This window comes from Quercus suber, unplaced genomic scaffold (assembly GCF_002906115.3).
Source record: "Quercus suber isolate HL8 unplaced genomic scaffold, Cork oak 2.0 scaffold_288, whole genome shotgun sequence".
In the NCBI taxonomy this organism is placed as follows: Eukaryota; Viridiplantae; Streptophyta; class Magnoliopsida; order Fagales; family Fagaceae; genus Quercus; species Quercus suber.
Window position 1 is genome coordinate 78576 of NW_027069744.1, and position 20384 is coordinate 98959.

Sequence of the window (20384 nt, forward strand, 5' to 3'; positions counted from 1 at the left end):
AGATCATCCAACAGGCCACACTCAGAACTTCAAACACAGATTGAAGTATTTCTGAATAGCTGCATCACTAACTTCTATAAACTAAACATGCACGGGTAGCTTAAAAGAGTTCCAAAAAGAAACTTGAAGCCAAGCGGCTTGTGCAAAAGAAACATTCACATAACAGGTAATTACATGAAAATCAGCTGCTTTAGAGCATTAACATCTGGAATGCCAAACAAAGGGCTAAGCAAAAACATTTAAATATTTGAAGTGGAGTTGCATTTAATGGAGGGAAAAGTTGGAACAAAATCTCCTCTCATTCTAATCCTTCAATTCTTAACCATGACATTCTATTAAAATTTGAAGAAATTAGAGGGTTTAAATGAAAGGAGATCTTCTTTTTAAAAAGTATAATTCATTTTTTATTAGATTTTCAACGTGGGACTTGTAACACTTTTTGTCAAAATTTCTTTCTTATTTATAGAGGAAAAATCATATCACCTTTTAATTTGGGACTCGCAATATTTTTAAAATAGTTCACAATGCATTTTTTTTTTTTTTTAAACCTCTTATTATTATAAAATTTTGAGTCTTTTATAATGGGAGTGTGAGGCCTTTATTTTTTTTTTTTTGTTAATTTAGTAGTACCAATGTGAATGATCTTAGGCTTAAGGCTTGAGTCGACACTTGATGCTAACCTATTATTGCATATTTTATAAGTCACTTTTGAGTTTGGCAAGCAAAATGATTTTATGGCAACTATAAAACTAATTTCATGTAGACTATGATATCCACTCGCACGGTGTCACAGGATAGATTATTTTACACCAAGTGGCATTATTATTATTATTATTATTATTTTGAAGGAAAGTGGCATTATTACAAGGAAGTAAATTCGGTTGTAAAATCTGCCCTGTGACACACTGACACACGGCCTCCTACACTTCTTCTTTTTTTAATTTGAATTACTGAATTAAATAATAAATACACAATATATTCTGTGGGGGGGAAAAAGCCCAGAGCTACCTAATGGGCCCGGGACACCCTATTAAGGGCTATTGTATTTCCGAGGAGCAGTAGGTGGTTGGGGCGGTCCATCTGAAGCAGGAAGCCCAGAAGTAAAGGGGGAGTACCGTCCGAAGAGGTCATCACTGGTCCGAAGACGTCTTACTCCTCGGCCACAAATAGCCTTGATCAAACAAACGTGTGGAAGGTCCGAATAATCTTCCTAACAATCCCAATGATAATGATAAGTTCTTGGTGGATCCGGAGATGATCAGAACTAAAAAAAATCTAAAGGAAAAGCTGCTACCACCGTATTTAATGCACTGCAACAGCTTTTCTGACCGCATTTATGTGGAGAAGACCCCTGAACAATGTAACCTCGGCTACCGCCACTCACAAAGAACTAAAGTAGACACATGACGTGACATGCACTTTAGCGTGAGGTTAGCCTTTTTGCTATGTTTTGAAAAATATAAAATCTCTCTCTCTCTCTCTCTCTCTCTCTCTCTATATATATATATATATATATATTTCCAATCTTGAGCAAGAGAAGAATTGTGTATAGTGGATGCCACACTTGACATGCTAATATGCTTGTAGAGTGCAAGTTCAAGTCTTGTGCTAGCCTCATTTTTCAGGCCTTTTATTTTCTAAACATATAGGTTGACTAAACCATTACAAAAAAACCAATATGTAACCATTAACCTAGACCAAAAAGTGGTCTCTAACTACACTAAAAACTTATTGGTGAGTGGTGACCCACAAAGTCTCATAGTCGAAGAAAATTGGAACCAATATTTTGTGCAATAGATTTTTACCTTGAGACTCTATGGTTATAAATATTGTTAACATTTTGCTTAATAATGTAGGTTGCTTCGAAATCATTGGTTTATGAGATGAAACAAAAATTGAGAATCATGATGATAATGCATAAGCTTGGTGTAAATGACTAAATTTCGACTTTGAAATAAATCAAACAAATAAATAGATTCACAAATGTGAATTTGTATTGATCAATGTGTGATATAATTTTATGGAACTACAAAAAAGTGATCCTCCGATTTAATCTTCTTGAAAGACTTGTTGATTAGAATTGTGGTAATGTGATTTTGACTCAAACACCAAATATCCTTCAATTTGGCTAAAGGATGGATTGAAGACCCTTGAAACAGAATTACAACGAATCTCTAGCTATGAGCTTGTTAGAAATCTTTGTTCTTTGTGTTCTTCGCATGTTTTTTATCTTCAAAGGTTTGTGGTGAAAGTTCTTCGGAGCTTTTGGAGTTTGAATTCGTAGAACTTCACTGATTTGTGGTTTCTTGAAGTTTCTAGAGGCTTTTGGGCTTGATTCTAGCAAACTTTAAGATCTAGAAAGGTAGTTTGGATAATTATGCTTCAAATGTTCTTCGTGTTTGAGGTTGAAGTTTTGAAGGTTTTGAGGCTTGATTCCTGCAGAGCTTCTGTACTTCTGAATGCCTCTAAATCTTCTTTGATGCTGCTTGTGGTATTGATGTCTTGGTGTGTGGAAATGCCTTAAAAAGGCTTCTATTTATACGAGATTGGGGGTGAGTGAGTGACACGTGGCAGAGTCTGATTGGTGACACATGTCATAGCCTGATTAGAGGAGCTTGAAGACCTTTTTTCCAAGACACATGGTATCATTTGTTTGGCAGAAATGTCTTAATTTTCAAAATGACACATGTCAGCAATCGATTGGATTGCTTATGTCATTGTTTACATGCATCGATGTGTGATTCTTTTGTTTCAGTGACACTTGGTAAATTTCTGTTGGTCTTTGTAATCGGCAGTACTTTGTAGTATGATGTGTCAGCTTATGATAGGTCAGGAATTTTTCCTCTTTACACTTGGCAATGTGCCTTATTGGATGATTTTATTCCTTTACTTTCCTATCATATTTTCAATCTACATGTTGATTTTTGTGATACCTGGTGCACTTATTTGATAAGAATGCAAACCAATTAAGTACTATACCTTTACTCTTTATTTTCCTTAAATTTTTTTACTATGTTGCTAAAATGTAGTTTATATTCATTGTGGGGTTAAAAGTCTTTGTATTAAACGACTTTTATATTCAATTTTGTATTTTATTTCATCTATATAAACTTGCAAATTTCATCGGGTGTTTCAAGAGCTGCATTTTTTTCAAGTACCATCACATAGTACTGCACAATTGTGCCAAGCAATACAAAGTATAGTAAAATAAAAAAATAAAAAACTTATATATGCCACATTGTTTGCAACAAAAGTTGCCTCCAACTGAGTTATCTATTTCTCAATTTAATTTAAAACTTCATTTTGATCATCATTTCAATATAAAATTTGGTCATAAGTTCAAATTCAAAAAATTGATGCCTACTCACTATATAATTAATGCCAATATGAGAAGATCATAGTTGCATTGAATAAGGGTTGTCCTTTCCCTCAAGCCATCATACGGTTGCACATTGTGGTGCTTTTTTTTTTCTTTTTTTCTTTTTTGAGAAGACATTGTGGTGCTTTAGTTATGTTGTAATTTATTGTTGTGGTTTTTTGTCTAAACATAAACATATATTCAAACTCCAATTTAATTTTTCTCAACTCTATTCTTTAAAACATTTTTCATTCACATGGAAATGATGGAAGGTTGAGTATCAAAATTTAATATGGTAATATTGTTTACCTTAAAAAAATTATTCTCTTTTTTATGTTTATGTTATTGTTATTTTATATAAATTTTATCATTAGATAACATAATTCTAAACATTATATACCAAAAACCTTTTTAGAGTTTTATTTATTATTTATAAAAAGAATACTAGTTAAAATATAATATAGGCAAAGATTAATTTAGCCAATTACATTTAATGATCTTTTTGTAGCTACAATTGTAAGACAAACATGAATGTAATTAGTTTCAATCATGACATTCTTTAATTCTAATAATCTAATAAAAACTTAAGAGATTCTTCAAGAATATTTAATTTTAAACATATAGAGGATTTTGTCAAATTTCTTTATAGAAAACAAATAATTACTTAGAGCATGAAAATATGAAACTTAAGCGTAGATTATATATGTGGGGGGAAAAAACCCAGAGCTACTTAATGGGCCCGAGACACCCTGTTAAGGACTATTATATTTCTGAGGAGCAATAGGTGGTTGAACCGGCCCATCTGAAGAAGGAAGCCCAGAAGTAAAAGGGGGGGTGCTATCCGAAGAGGTCATTACTGGTCTGAAGACGTCTTACTCCTCGGCCACGAATAGCCTTGATCAAACGAACGTATGGAATGTCCGAGTAATCTTCCTAACAATCCCAATGATAATGATAAGTTCTGGGTGAATCCGGAGAGAATCAGAACTAGAAAATATCTAAAGAAAAAGCTACTACCACCGTATTTAATGCACTGTAACAACTTTTATGGCCGCATTTATGTGGACAAGACCCTTGAACAGTGTAACCTCGGCTACCACCACTCACAAAGAACTAAAGTAGACATATGACGTGACATGCACTTGAGTAGATACGCAGATGAAGAACAGGTGGACGATGGAGATGATAGGAGAGGATGCTATATAAAGAGGAAGGGTCTCTGATAATAGAGGACGGAAGAGAGGGAGAAAAAGGAAGAGAAAAGCTTTACTATAGCTCTGAATGTCCTAATCACTGTTCACTTAATAAAACATCTCTTCGGACATACATTCATGGAGTCATTCAAGCATTTGTTCATGTTATCATCACTGCAAGTAACCTAGCCAACCATTGTTTACTTCATAATCAGCCTAGTTCTTTCGCCCACTCTCTACAAATTTATTGTCCTGGGTTCGTTGGGCCTTTGACCCATATCTTTTGGGCTTGGGCTACAAAAACCGACCCTACAATTGGCGTCGTCTGTGGGAAGAGCTTGTGCAGGGGTGAAGATAACAGTAGGTGATGGCTGGACACGGTCAACAAGAAGCGGAGTCTAGGGCATCTTAGCACGTAGACCCTTTTCTTAACCTGGAGCGAAGACAAGACCGCGAGGGTAGCGTGCACACCGTGCCCCCTGGTCAGAGCCAATCACATGGGGGGAGTCACATGTCCAATGCAGAGAAGAACTAAGATTTACAGCGGGAGATTGAAAAGCTAAAAAGGGAGTTACGCCATGCAAAGAGGAAACGGGCTCCCTCGTACTTTGATGAGGACCCTGACGACGAGCCGGACGTCACTTATCAATATAAATCCATGACACCAGCCAGCGAATCCTATACCTATGAAGAAGAATCTCATTGCAAGGGGCAACGCAGAAGTCCACCACATGGAGACATGGGAAACGACGCCATGAGCAGGGCTCTAAACCAGATTTCTAGGTCACCCTTCACGCGCAGGATTGAAGAGGCGAGACTTCCTCGGCGTTTTAATCAACCAACGTTCACCATCTACAACGGTAAAACGGACCCCGTGGAACATGTGAGTCATTTTAACCAGAAGATGGCTGTCTACTCCAAGGACGAAGCGCTAATGTGTAAGGTCTTCCCTTCCAGTCATGGGCCAGTTGCCATGAGGTGGTTCGTTGGGCTAAACCCAAATTCCATCAGCTCTTTCAAAGAGCTCACCCAAACTTTTGGTTCACGATTTGTCACCTGCCGAAGAGTGGCCCTACCTTTGTCTTCTCTACTGTCTTTGAGCATGTAGGAAGGAGAGACACTGAAGGTGTATTCAGACAAATATTGTGAGATGTTTAATGACATGGAGGGCAATTTTGATGCAATGGCCCTAGAAACGTTTAAGCTCGGCCTCCCTACTGATCATGGTTTAAGGATATCCTTGTCTGGTAAACCCGTTACTAGCATGCATCAGCTAATGGACCGCATTGAGAAGTATAAGAGAGTTGAAGAAGACCAACAACAAGGAAAAGGCAAGGAGAAGGTTATCCCCAAAGAGAGGAGGGATTTCAGGTCGGATCGATACACCAACAGTAATCCGAAGAGAGATTTTCCTACGCAGTCAGAAGCAGCCAATCCCCAGACTGTCAACACCGTATTCAGAGACCCGGTCCATCAAGTTTTAGAAAAAGTCAAGAACGAGCCGTTCTTCAAGTGGCCGAACAAGATGGCAGGGAATCCTGACAGACGTAATCACAATCTCTACTGCCAATACCACTAAGATCATGGGCACACGACTGAGGACTGCAGGAACCTGTGGGTTTATTTGGAACAACTAGTCGGCGAAGGGAAATTACGACATCTCCTACATCACACCAGTAGCCGAGGAGGTCTGATGAGTGCGGAGTCCGGAGGGACGATCCTCTAAAACCTCCTCTGGGAACTATCAATGTTATCTTTGCAGCCCCAGGGAGAATAGGATCCTGGACATCTAAGGTCATGTCAGTGGATCGGTTACCTGCGGGGGAATCTGGCCAGGGTCCGAAAAGGTGCAAACTGGATGATCAACTAGTTTTAGGTTTCTTGGACGCAGACATGGTGGGCACTGTCCAGCCTCATAATGATGCGTTGGTCGTCACCCTCAGAATTTGGGGGTATGACGTGAAACGGGTGATGGTTGACCAAGGTAGCGCTGCAGAAATAATGTACCCTAATCTCTACAGGGGGCTGAACCTCAAACTTAGTGGCTTGACACCATATACTTCTTCGTTGATCAGTTTCGAAGGAAGAGTTGTTAGCCCGAAGGGCCAAATACGACTACCTATGCAGACTGGCTCAGAGGTGGTGGAGGTGGATTTCATAGTTGTGGATGTCTTTTCACCCTATACGGCAATTGTAGCCAGACCTTGGCTTCATGCGTTGAGGACAGTTTCTTCAACCTTACATCAGAAAATCAAATACCCATCCGAAGGCCGGGTTTGCGAAATCCGGGGGGATCAATCCATAGCTAGACAATGCTTAGTGGCTGCCATTCAACATGAGCTAGGAGACGAGTCGTCAACCAGGGGGTTATAGCAACCAAAGCACCAGTCATCGCCCACTGAAGATCCGGACAATGGCGCAAGGTGCGAAAATTTGACAAAAGTCATCATTGGGGATAATCCTGAAAAATTCTTTCAACTCGGGTCCCAATTGCCGTTGCAGGAAAAAGAGGAGTTAGTGTAACTTCTCAAGGAAAACCTCGACGTATTCGCTTGGAACGCTTATGAAGTCCCTAGGGTGGATCTGAAATTTATATGCCACCATTTGAAAGTAAACCCCATGATCACCCCTAAGAAGCAGCCTCCTCAGCGTCCATCTAAGGAACACGCTGAAGTAGTCAGAGAAGAAGTAGAAAAACTCAAACAAGCTGGGGCTATTAAAGAGGTTTTCTACCCAAAGTGGTTGGCAAATACTATGGTGGTGAAGAAGAAGAGCGAGAAATGGCGAGTATGCGTGGACTTCACCGACTTAAATAAGGCATGCCCTAAAGATCCATTCCTCATGCCTAAAATCGATCGGCTAGTAGACGCCACCGTCAAACACCCCCGAATGAGCTTCTTGGACGCATTCCAAGGCTATCATCAGATACCCTTAGCCTTGGAAGACCAGGAGAAGACTGCTTTTGTGACTCCCACGGGTAACTACCACTATAAGGTGATGTCGTTTGGTTTAAAAAATGTGGGTTCTACTTACCAAAGGATGATGACGAGGATGTTTGAACCACAGCTGGGAAGAAATATTGAGATTTATATAGATGACATGGTGGTGAAGAGCAAAATGGTGGCCGAGCACGTGAAGGACCTAGAAAGCACCTTTAAAGTTCTCAGGAAGTACAAGCTACGCTTGAACGCTGCTAAGTGCTCGTTTGGTGCGGGGTCAGGCAAGTTCCTGGGATATATGGTGACTCACAGGGGAATTGAGGTCAACCCTGATCAGATAAGGGCCATCAATGAGTTGCAAGCTCCTCGAAATCCCAAGGAGGTTCAGAAGCTGACAGGGATGACGGTAGCCCTAAATCGATTTATCTCTCGATCAGCGGATAGGTGTCGGCCATTCTTTTCCCTGATTAACAAGTGGAAAGGGTTCGAGTGGACAGAAGAATGCGCTGTGGCCTTCCAACAGTTGAAAGATTATCTAGCTCGACCACCAATCATGTCCAACCCTGAGCCCGATGAGGTCTTGTTTGCGTATATTGCTGTAGCTACCCATGCTGTAAGCTTGGTACTGATCTGAGCAGATGGCGGTGTGCAGAAACCCGTTTATTGTGTAAGTAAGTCGCTGCATGAAGCCGAGGTCAGTTATTTACCGTTGGAAAAGGCTATTTTAGCAGTGGTGCTCGGTACACGAAAGCTCCCACATTATTTCCAAGCCCATACAGTCGTTGTTTTCACACAGCTTCCGCTCAGGGCTATACTCCGAAGTGCAGACTACACTGGAAGAATTGCAAAGTGGGGGACGATCCTAGGGGCTTTCGATATCAAGTATATGCCACGCATCTCGGTTAAGGGCCAGGTGCTTGTTGATTTAGTAGCCGAGTTCACGGAGCCCCGACTAGAAGAAGTAAAGCTGACATCAGACATGGATGAAAAATCGGTTGGCATGATTTCCCAACGAGGCCCTTCCCACTGGGAGGCGTACGTGGATGGTACCGCAAACCAGAAAGGCTTTGGAGTAGGGCTAGTGCTGAGATCCCCTGAGGGAATCATTATTGAAAAGGCATTAAGGCTGGGCTTCTCGGCGACAAATAATGAGGCGGAATACGAGGCCCTATTGATGGGGATGAGTATGGTCCAAAAGATGGAGGGAAAAGCAGTAAACTTATTCTTGGATTCAAGGCTGATTGTGGGTCAAGTACAGGGGGAGTTCGAGGCAAAGGATGAAAGAATGCAGGGATACTTGAGCCGAGTTAAACATCTACAGTCAGGGTTCGAATCTTTCAGCTTGTTGCATATTCCTAAGAATGGTAACTCACACGCGGACTCCTTGGCCACTCTAGCCACCTCTTCGGCACAAGATTTGCCAAGAGTTATCATCGTCGAGGACTTGCATAAACCTACCGAAGCAGGAAAAGAAGTAATTCAAGTACATCAGATCAAGGTTAGACCCAGTTGGATGGACCCTTTAGTTAAGTTTCTAAAGGAAGATATCTTGCATGGAGAGAAGGGAGAAGCCGATAAAATTCGGAGGAAAGCAGCCAGGTTCTGGTTGTCTGAAGATCAGAAACTATACAAACGTTCCTATTCAGGACCGTACTTGTTGTGCGTGCATCCTGAAAAGGTTGAGCTGTTATTAGAGGAACTGCATGAAGGAATCTGGGGAAGCCACACTGGAGGAAGATCCTTGGCTCACCGAGCCCTCACTTAAGGTTATTGGTGGCCAAACATGCAAAAAGAAGCCCTGGACTACATTAAAAAATGTGATCAGTGTCAGCGATTTGCCCCACACATTCATCAGCCAGGGAGGACTCTCAACCCGCTATCCAGCCCATGGCCTTTTGCCTAATGGGGCTTGGATATCGTGGGACCATTCCCTAAGGCTGCAGGAAACAAGAAATATCTGCTGGTCGGCACTGACTACTTCACCAAGTAGGTCGAAGCAGAACCTCTCGCCAACGTCCGAGATGTAGACGTGCAAAGGTTTGTGTGGAAGAGTATTGTTACTCGATTTGGAGTCCTATGTATTCTCATCTTGGACAATGGCTTGCAGTTTGATAGCAAAGCATTTAGGAGTTATTGTAGCAAGCTGGGAATCATAAATAGGTACTCCACCCCAGCTTATCCCCAGGGTAATGGTCAGGCCGAAGCTGTCAACAAGGTCATTATGAATGGCTTGAAAAAGAGATTAGATGACGCGAAGGGTAAATGGGTAGAATAATTGCCACATGTGCTTTGGGCTTACAGAACCACTACACGCAGGTCTACTGGAGAAACCCCCTTCTCAATGACCTACGGGACTGAAGCTGTCATACCTTTGGAAATTGGATTCCCAACACTGAGAACTAGCTCGTTTAGTCCGACGGGTAACGATGAGCTGCTAGAGAAGAGCTTGGACCTAATTGATGAAAGGAGGGAAAATGTAATGGTCCGATTAACACATTACCAACAAAGGCTTAGACAGGGCTACGACGCCAACATAAGGCTCAGACCTCTGGAACCTAGTGATCTGGTACTAAGAAAGGTGGTTAGCACTGCAAAGAACCCAGCTTAGGAAAAATTAGGGCCTAATTGGGAAGGGCCATATCGTATTATTTCAGGAGCTGGCATTGGGGCGTACTTCCTTGAAGACCTAGACAATCATGTGATACCACGCCCGTGAAATGTAAATAACCTCAAAAGGTATTATTATTAATCAAACTCTTCTTTTGATCAGCATATCACTCTGTTACGATTCCTTTAAGTGTTTAAACTTAAATCCATTCATGCCTGTAGTCCTCAGACCAGATGATATGGGTTAGTTAGCATTGTTACGATTACTTTAAGTGTTTAAGCTTAAATCCATTCATGCCTATAGTCCTCGGACTAGATGATATGGGTTAGTTAGCACTCTGTTACGATTCCTTTAAGTATCTAAACTTAAATCCATTCATGCATGTAGCCCTCGGACCAGATGATATGGGTTAGTTAGCACTCTGTCACAATTTTTTTAAGTGTTCAAATTTAAATCAAGTTATGCCCGTAGTCCTCGGACCAAACGACTTGAGTAAGTTAACACTCTATCACAGCTCTCTGACTGCTTGAATCTAAACCCAATGCAACGGTTTCTATTGAAGTATCACTCTCTGATGAGCCATGATTGAGATTCATGAATGTGTTTAGATTAACCCTAACCTAAGTTGCCTCTTATTCTTTTGTGCACATTTGGAAAGGCTTGTGGAGCTTTTTACTGTAACCCCTATAATTTTCGTTGTTTAGTAATAGTTCTCATACATTCTGCCCCTTTCTAATACCAATCTTAGTCATGCGCGTTGTTAACATGATATCAGGATCACAATAAAGTTAAAATACAGGACTTTAATAATAATAGTAAGTTGTATTACACACAGCAAAGCAAATAAATGCAAAGGAGAAACTGCTTTATTAATCAAAAGAGTAGCTTACAATCTTTTACAAAAAGAAAAACACAAAAAAGGGGGCCCTATGTATCTACTCTTGAGCTGAAGGGACCACGGGGTCAGCAACCTGGCCTGTCTAAGCAGCACCTTCGGGGGCTTGGCTCTGGGACTTAGCAGGAGTCTTCTCTTCGTCCAACCCTTGACCTTTGTCTTTGGCTAGTTCAACTGGCTGACCAGCCTTTCTGGGTGCATCAAGGGCGGATGGGGAAGCTACACTAATTAAGCTTTGCTCTGTAGCCTCGAAAAGCTGTGGAGCAAGAGGAGGGTCAGTCTCTGGGAGCTCTTGGATCTTAGGGTCATAATAAACGCTCCCAGGTAGCCTCAGGGGAGAGTCTGAAGGGACCCCAGCGACGTCCAGTGCCTTTCGCCAGGTTACGTCGTAGTACTCACGAGCAACTGAAGCAAATTGCTCCATAAGCAGCTTCCCAGTCTCATCCACTCCCAGCTGATATACTGCTTTTCTCTCAGCTTCAACTGTCTCCTTTGCCAGCCGAGCATCCTCCTCAGCTACTCGGGCGCTCTCTCTGGTTTTTTGGAGTTCAGCCCTGAGGCCCTTCACCAGCTCTCTTTCGATCGCCAGGTTGATCTCGGATGCGCGCAATTGTTTGCGCTGCTCTTCGGCCTGGGTCTCTGCGTTTTGGAGGCCGGCCTTGTAGTTGTCCCTCTGCCTGGTCGTGGCTTTAAGTTGCTCAGACATGCGAGCATACTCCTCCTTCAGCTGGCCAAGAGCTTTCTCCGCCTCGGATTGAGGCTGGAGTGCTGCTTAGGCCTCGAGGTAGGACTTCCTGTTCCATTCCTCAGCCACGTAGATTTGCTGAGTAATCTGCATGACAACATTTTCGACATGGGATGAAGAAATGAAGCAGAGCGAATTAAAAATAGAACCTAAATTAAGAGAATGAGTTTATTTACCATGGCTATATCCCTCTTAAGGGATAAGAAGAGCTCTTGCTAGTTGAAGCGCCTGTAGGACTCCATATTATGAGGGAGGAGGAGTGGCTGCTGCAGGGCCTCAACAACATACCCTGCCCTTCCCCCATCATAATTCCTGAGGGATGCATCCCAAGGAATGGAGGCNCTACATGTTGATTTTTGTGATACCTGTGCACTTATTTGATAAGAATGCAAACCAATTAAGTACTATACCTTTACTCTTTATTTTCCTTAAATTTTTTTACTATGTTGCTAAAATGTAGTTTATATTCATTGTGGGGTTAAAAGTCTTTGTATTAAACGACTTTTATATTCAATTTTGTATTTTATTTCATCTATATAAACTTGCAAATTTCATCGGGTGTTTCAAGAGCTGCATTTTTTCAAGTACCATCACATAGTACTGCACAATTGTGCCAAGCAATACAAAGTATAGTAAAATAAAAAATAAAAAACTTATATATGCCACATTGTTTGCAACAAAAGTTGCCTCCAACTGAGTTATCTATTTCTCAATTTAATTTAAAACTTCATTTTGATCATCATTTCAATATAAAATTTGGTCATAAGTTCAAATTCAAAAAATTGATGCCTACTCACTATATAATTAATGCCAATATGAGAAGATCATAGTTGCATTGAATAAGGGTTGTCCTTTCCCTCAAGCCATCATACGGTTGCACATTGTGGTGCTTTTTTTTTTTTTTTTTTTTTTTGAGAAGACATTGTGGTGCTTTAGTTATGTTGTAATTTATTGTTGTGGTTTTTGTCTAAACATAAACATATATTCAAACTCCAATTTAATTTTTCTCAACTCTATTCTTTAAAACATTTTTCATTCACATGGAAATGATGGAAGGTTGAGTATCAAAATTTAATATGGTAATATTGTTTACCTTAAAAAAATTATTCTCTTTTTTATGTTTATGTTATTGTTATTTTATATAAATTTATCATTAGATAACATAATTCTAAACATTATATACCAAAAACCTTTTTAGAGTTTTATTTATTATTTATAAAAGAATACTAGTTAAAATATAATATAGGCAAAGATTAATTTAGCCAATTACATTTAATGATCTTTTTGTAGCTACAATTGTAAGACAAACATGAATGTAATTAGTTTCAATCATGACATTCTTTAATTCTAATAATCTAATAAAAACTTAAGAGATTCTTCAAGAATATTTAATTTTAAACATATAGAGGATTTTGTCAAATTTCTTTATAGAAAACAAATAATTACTTAGAGCATGAAAATATGAAACTTAAGCGTAGATTATATATATATATATATATATTTGAATTTTGAAATAGCTAATTAATTCAAATATTGATATAATTATTTTTGTGTACCTTATTTATATTTGAAAAAATAAAACATGTTTGTGAATACAAAAGTAGAGTGCATCTTTCTTTTACTAATTTTTATTTATTTATTTATTTATTTTTTGATTCATGACCATTTCGATGACTAAAAAACTAGGTCTATCAAGCCATATGGTGATATCAAATTTATCTTTTAATAACCAAGACCTTATTTACCTCCTGGCTGATTTTGTTTTCATGTTGGAATACTTTTTTGGAAAGTAATGGAAGAAATCGTGCCAATAGCGGATTACTTTATGGTTTTCAAAACTGCCCGACTGCAATTTTTGTTTACTTTATAGAACTATAAGGTCTTTTTTTGTTTTTGTATTTGTTTTTTCTTTTTATTATTATTAACATGCAACATCAGTTTGTATACTTTATCTTTTTTCTAAGCGGTGTAAGTAAGATGCCTGAGTAGAAATTGGTAATCTGTTCTATATTTTGTTTCACAATTTGGTATTTTTTAATTAATAATTTTTTATTTTAAAGAAAACGAAGTAGAATTGAATTAAGGTGTCAATCCATCCCATTGTAATGCTTAGAGTTTTTTTTTTTTTTAACATATAATCAATTTAAATTATTTTTCACAACCTTACTACTTCAAATTTTTATCTATCATATGAGCAAGAAGGAAGTTTAAAAGTCAAATGAGCAAACTTAGGGTAGTTAATTTTTTGCAACACCTTGTGTATGATAGAATATTGGCTTGTTTTTTTCCAAAATCTTTCCCCTATTATTTTCAAAAAGAGCATGACATGTCCATCATTTACATGAGTTGAAGTCAAATTCTAGGTGGAGGCACATGCTCAATCCTTAACCCTAGATAGATTTTAGAGATCAAAGTAGACAATCATCCATGTATCAACTTAACAATCAAGCATGAAAGTTGAAAAGACTACCCTTGATCCTTTTTATTCCACAACTTCAATGAATGGAGGAATACAATGATTAGGTCCCCATCCACTAGGATATTAGGTGTGAGCCAAGACTGTCTCATTAGTGATGTCTATAACAATTAGGACATTATCTCTATCACTTTTATATATTAATTCACTAAATATAAAGTAAAAAATAAAAAAGAGTCTAATAAGTGCGTGTGATGAGCCATAGCATGCATAGATTAATTACAATTATAATATATATATAAAGACAATATTTTATTAATATTATCTATACTACTATTTAAGGGACTTTCTCTGTTTGGATTCCTCAATTTTGATGTCCAAAATACCCTCAATCTATTCTCTTACCAATTTTTCAACTAATCAAACTAACTGGATAAATACGTAAAAACAAAAAAACAGCCAGTTGAATTTCACTTTCCATGTTTTACTCCTAAAAAAGTACTTTAGTTTTAATATGCCAATAATGTTTCCTACTTTTTCAATTACCAAATTATTTTTTTTTCTTTCACAATTGATTGTATTTAAATTTCACTTGCCATGTTTTACTCCTAAAAAAATGCTTTTAATTTATTCAATTTTTTCATGTGAGCCTTTGATTGCAACAAAAATAAATAAAACTATTAAACTTTAAAAAAAAAAAAAAAACTATTTATAGTTATCCTTGTCCACAATTTCACCCATGTACAAACCCAGTACAAATTTAAAGATTAAACTCCCCATTATCATCAACTAGTTAGCACTTAGCAATCTTGTAGTTACAATTTTATCTTAAGGCTGGCCATCCTTATCCTCACGTCCCATCTTTAACACTAATTCAAAAAAAAAAAAAAAAAAAACCCAATCTTGCTACGTTAAGAGCTAGAGAGACTATGATCAAAGCAAAAAAAATTAGAAAAAAGGCAGAGACGAAGTGCGCAAAAAAAAAAAAAAAAAAGTGCCAACGCTCAAAATTGAATTTAAAAGGTTGGTACTCTAATCTCTCTCTGTATTTTGTTATTGACATTTGAGTTTTTGTGTTGTGATTCCCAATCTTGGTTTTTATAGGTGGTAATTTATTTATCTATACTACTATTTAAAGGACTTCTCGTATTTAGATTCTCAATTTTGATGTCCAAAATACCCTTAATCTATTCTCTTACCAGTTTTTCAACTAACAGGATAAATACGTAAAAACAAAAAAATAGCCAGTTGAATTTCACTTTCCATTTTTTACTCCTAAAAAAGTTCTTTTAGTTTTAATATGCCAATAACGTTTCCCATTTTTTCAATTACCAAATTTTTTTTTCTTTCACAACCGATTATATTTAAATTCACTTCCCATGTTTTACTCCTAAAAAAATGCTTTTCACTTATTTAGTTTTTTCAAGTGAGCCTTTGACTGCAACAAAAATAATAAAACTATTAAACTTAAAAAAAAAATATTTATAGTTATCCTCGTCCACGATTTCACCCATTTACAAACCTAGGTACAAATTTAAATTAAACTCCCCATTATCATCAACCAGTTAGCACTTAGCAATCTTGCAGTTACAATTTTATCTTAAGGCTGGCCATCCTTATCCTTATCATCTTTAACGCTAATTCAAAAAAAAAAAAAAAAAAAAAAAAAAAAAAAAAAAAACCCAACCTTGCTACGTTAAGAGCTAGAGAGGACTATGATCAAAGCAAAAAAATTAGAAAAAAGGCAGAGACGAAGTGCCAAAAAAAAAAAAAAAATTGTGCCACCGCTCAAAATAGAATTTAAAAGGTTAATACTCTAATCTCTCTCTGTATTTTGTTATTGATATTTGAGTTTTTGTGTTGTGATTCCCAATTTTGGTTTTTATGGGTTGTAATTTACTTATTTATTTAAATTTGGTGCTATGTAGGTGGGAATTTATCGACAAAGATCTAATACAGTATTTTAACTATGTGCTAAGCATCCCTATCTCTCTTTCACGTTCTTTTTAAGTTTTTTGTTTTTTGTTTACGGGGTTTGTTTGCCAAAATATTTGAAGATTATGATAGCATTTCTTCCGCATGCCTAGAACTTTATTACGCCCATATCTTTTAATTTAATTTTTTCTTTTTCTTTTTAGATTTTAGAATTTCTTATATAATTCAATCAGGAAATTATAGCATGTTAATTTTGTCGGTTGATTTTCTTTACACTCAATTAAGTGAGGATCAACATGTTGAGAATTGATGTTCATGACCATGTCTAACTTATTCTTTGAATTTTTTTTTCCCTTTACTTTTTAGATTTTAGAATTTCTTATACAATTTCATTAACAAATTATGGCTCCAAAAAACCATGAATGGGAATATGTCTAAGATCCTACAAATCAAAGTGGATTTCAAATTCATGTATAGTACGAGTGGTTTTACAAAAATAAAAAAGTCTCTACACGCATGCATTCAATACTTTTAAAAATATCATAGCTTTGCAAGATATGCAAATCATTTACCTTTCAAGGCCTTTTCTTTTTCCTCCATTTTTTTTCTCATTTGAATTTAGATTCTACAAAAATTGCAAAGTTCTCCATAATGATTTTTATTCTCTCCTCCAAGAATATAAAAAAAAAAATTTAAAATAAAATTTTAAGAATATTTTAGTTTAAGTTTTTTTTTTTTTGATAAATATTTTAGTTGAAGTTGAGTCTTAATTTTGTACCGTATTAATCATGACACTAATACGAAGTATTGTTAATTAAATAGCAAATGCTTTGTTGGCTTTAAGGTGGTCAACAAATTATGAATATTTTAATAGTCAATTCTAGATGTTTACATAATTCTTTTAAGATGTTGGGATTAATTGTACACTAACTTTTGGAAATTTTTTCTTTATAAATCAAGAAAAGGTAGGAAGAGATGAATCCATTGACAAAAGTTTGTTCTTTTTTATTCTTATCTTTATAATTACAATTTGTATATTAATGGAAAAAAAATTAAGATAAAGAAAGTATTGACATTTAAAAAATAGAAAAGTCTCTAAACATGCATAAAAGGCTATTATGTACATTGCAGATCATTTATGTCATTGGGCAAAAGCATTAGTTCGAGGAGCATTCAAATTGGATAATGTTTCTAAAATTAATTTTCTAATGATATAAACAATTTGACAATCACATTAGAAGAAACTAGCATTTTTGCACGTTCTTGGAGACTCTTCTTTTTATTTTTACTTTTCTCTAAGGGACTACTTTTCATTTATCATAATTTAGGACTAATTCATTTTTCAATCATGAAAATATTTAGAGACGTGATTAGATTTATGTATTTCCAAATGTGTTTATATTATATGGTACATGTCATCACACTCCTAGGAATTTTTGTGACTAAAAAATACATCAACTTCGAAAAGTTTTTTCCTTTAAAAAAAATAGAAGAGTTTCTAAGTACGCGCAACACGTATGCAAAGACATTAGAGGTGTGATGAAAATTATGACATTAAACCAAAAAAACCTAGTAGTGTGATGAAAAATTATTTCACCTACAAAGGTATAATACTCATCACACCCTAGATTTTTTTGTAATTGAAAAATGTAGTAATCCTACATTATAATGAATGTTTTAAATTAATCTTTACCCAAAAAATAGAAGAGATTACGCCCGTGCTTAGATGCTAGTTTAAACTAACGTAAATAAAGGATATAATATTTTTTTAATGAGCTAATATAATTTTTTTTTAATTAATGAGCTAATACAAAAGAAAGCTAGACACGTGTGGCCGACCTCGAGTTTAGTTTCTCCTATATATACCCACCCAACCCACCTCATATTTCAATACTTGCCTTTTTTTTATCAATTTTTTTTTTCTTCTTCTTGGGCATTCCCCCAACGGTAAGATTTTCTTCCATGCATTTAAATTTGATTCCGTTACCGATTACGATAACGAGTCGGAGTTAGACTGATTTTTTTCATGCTATCTTAGGGTTACATGGATTTTGATTTTGTTGATGCTAATAATATCTTGTAGAAAATTAGGGTGACTTTTATCGTTGCAAATTATTAGGGTTTCGTTTCTTTCATCAAGTAAGTTTATAAAATTTTTGAGCGTCTTAGACCATGGATTTTGTTTAATCAATGCGTTTATTCTGAATATTCTGGTTATAATTCTCATTTGGGTTACGTATTATTGTGATTTTCATCAGTGTTTCAAGATTTTCATCTCGTAGAAAATTAGGGTTACATGGATTTTTGTTTATCGTCGCAAATTATTAGGGTTTCTTTCATCAAATAAGTTGTTTCGTTGATTGTTTTTGACAAAGTTTAAGTTTATAAAATTTTTGAGCGTCTTAGACCATGGATTTTGTTTAATCAATGCGTTTATTCTGAATATTCTGGTTATAATTCTCATTTGGGTTACGTATTATTGTGATTTTCATCAGTGTTTCAAGATTTTCATCTCGTAGAAAATTAGGGTTACATGGATTTTGTTTATCGTCGCAAATTATTAGGGTTTCTTTCATCAAATAAGTTGTTTCGTTGATTGTTTTTGACAAAGTAGTATTTATGGGACTTGTCTCTCTCTGAACTCACACACCGACTATGATTGGATTTTAATTTTATTTATGCTTTTCTTTCTGCTTGAATGTTTCTTTAGTCTATATTGTGAAAAATAAATAATAAATTGTTTGTGCAATCGTGTAGGTTTTTTAAATTCCAGAATAGTACAACAGGTTTATGCTTTCTTGTATAGGTTTCAAAGTTATAACTTTTGGGGCTAATTTATGGCTCTGTTGCCCCAATTCTATTTCTTGTGTTTAATGTTGTATATCAACTTGGGTGGCGAAGTTTAATGGGGGACCTCAGGTAATAATCCCTCTTTTATGTCTTTCTTTCGTTATTTTTGGATTTTGGAGTAAAAATCATATTTTTGAAGTTTCAACTGTTTTAATGTAAAGACCATATACTCACTAACTATGGTTAACTGTGTCACAATTAACTGGCCTGTGATTTGAATTTGGCATCAAATTTTTGAGTTATGAATTTTAATTGTTTCTCATTCAGCATCTTTTCTAGTAGTAAGATATATGTGATGAAATAATTTGACCTTTCAGAGTTTTTTGGTTTTCTGCTATATATTTTATTTTCTTTATTTGTAATTTATTTTTTAAAATAAAATAAAAATAATAATAACAACACTAATTATTTTAATATACATTTTTATTATTGGAGATTGGATGTCTTGCTTGTCTGCATTGTCAGGTATATAGGAAGTGGGATTTCCAGTTTGGATTACCACTTAAATGTTGGTATATAGGAAGTGGGATTTTTTTATATTTTATTTTGGTGCCTCGCAGCTTAAGCAACATAGTCTGATTTGGTGATAAGCTCTCTTTTCCTCTTGCTTTCATTATTTTCTCTTGTTTTAAGTCTCTCTAATACTTGGGCCTGTAACTGCTTTTCTTAGGCTTTGGTTTCCTGGACAGTCATAAATTCCAGTCTTACTCAATGAAGGTTTGAAACTCTCAGTGCTATTCTTGTCCTTTTTTCTTGCTTTTTTGTTTGATTTTTATTCATTCTCTGTTGGCAAGCTCATATCTAATTTGTATGTTGAAATGCCTTTTATTGGTGTGGGGCAGTTAGGCGAACAGAGATTGTGACTTGAATATGATTGCTGAGGGAGTATATACAAGTTTTTGCTTTATCCTGAAGTGATTTGCATCATATATTGTAATCTTAGACTGTTTCTGATCGATTTCCTAATCATAGAAAGTCAAGTGGGCAGGTATACTGTTGCTGGTTCCATTTAACTAATGCTGATTTGATTTTGTTGCTTCCCAATCATACATGCTGTTGAGTAGTCCCTCTACCCATTTTTTTCCATCTATTTTTTTAGTAGCTTTTTTTATATTCTTGTAATTTAAACTTGTCCTGAATTGGAGCTTGGATTGTGTGTATTTTCAATCTGCTCTTGGAGGAAATCAATTTCATCACCATTGAATCTGTGCACTTTCTTGCAGTCTTGGAAATTTGTCTTTTGAGTCGTGATTTGTTGTTCGTTTCTTGCTTTTATTGCAACTTGGTCATCCTGTGTTGGCAGCCCTTATCCTGTTTGGATTTTAGTCTAGCAGTTTCATTTATAGCTTACAGAACTGTAAAAATGTGACCTTTTGTGGATTTTGTTTCTGTTGGTTCGGGGGAAAGTGAAATTTGGTAGTAGGCTTATTATATGGTGGGCTAGG

The 20384-nt window shown here is 36.2% G+C and overlaps 1 protein-coding gene across 1 annotated transcript; it reads left to right on the forward strand.

Moving 5' to 3' along the window:
* Window positions 1–7170: 7170 nt before the first annotated feature.
* Window positions 7171–9255, forward strand: LOC136071128 (uncharacterized). The gene is made up of 2 exons (XM_065782046.1): window positions 7171–8112; window positions 8287–9255. Exons 1-2 carry the CDS (start codon window positions 7171–7173, stop codon window positions 9253–9255), a joined length of 1911 nt encoding a protein of 636 aa, XP_065638118.1.
* Window positions 9256–20384: the final 11129 nt, after the last annotated feature.

Coding starts and splice junctions, on each gene's coding strand:
- LOC136071128 (XM_065782046.1), top strand. CDS start 7,171: ATGATCACCCCTAAGAAGCAGCCTCCTCAGCGTCCATCTAAGGAACAC. Junction 8,113..8,286: donor CTACCCATGCTGTAAGCTTG/GTACTGATCTGA, acceptor GTTTTCACACAG/CTTCCGCTCAGGGCTATACT.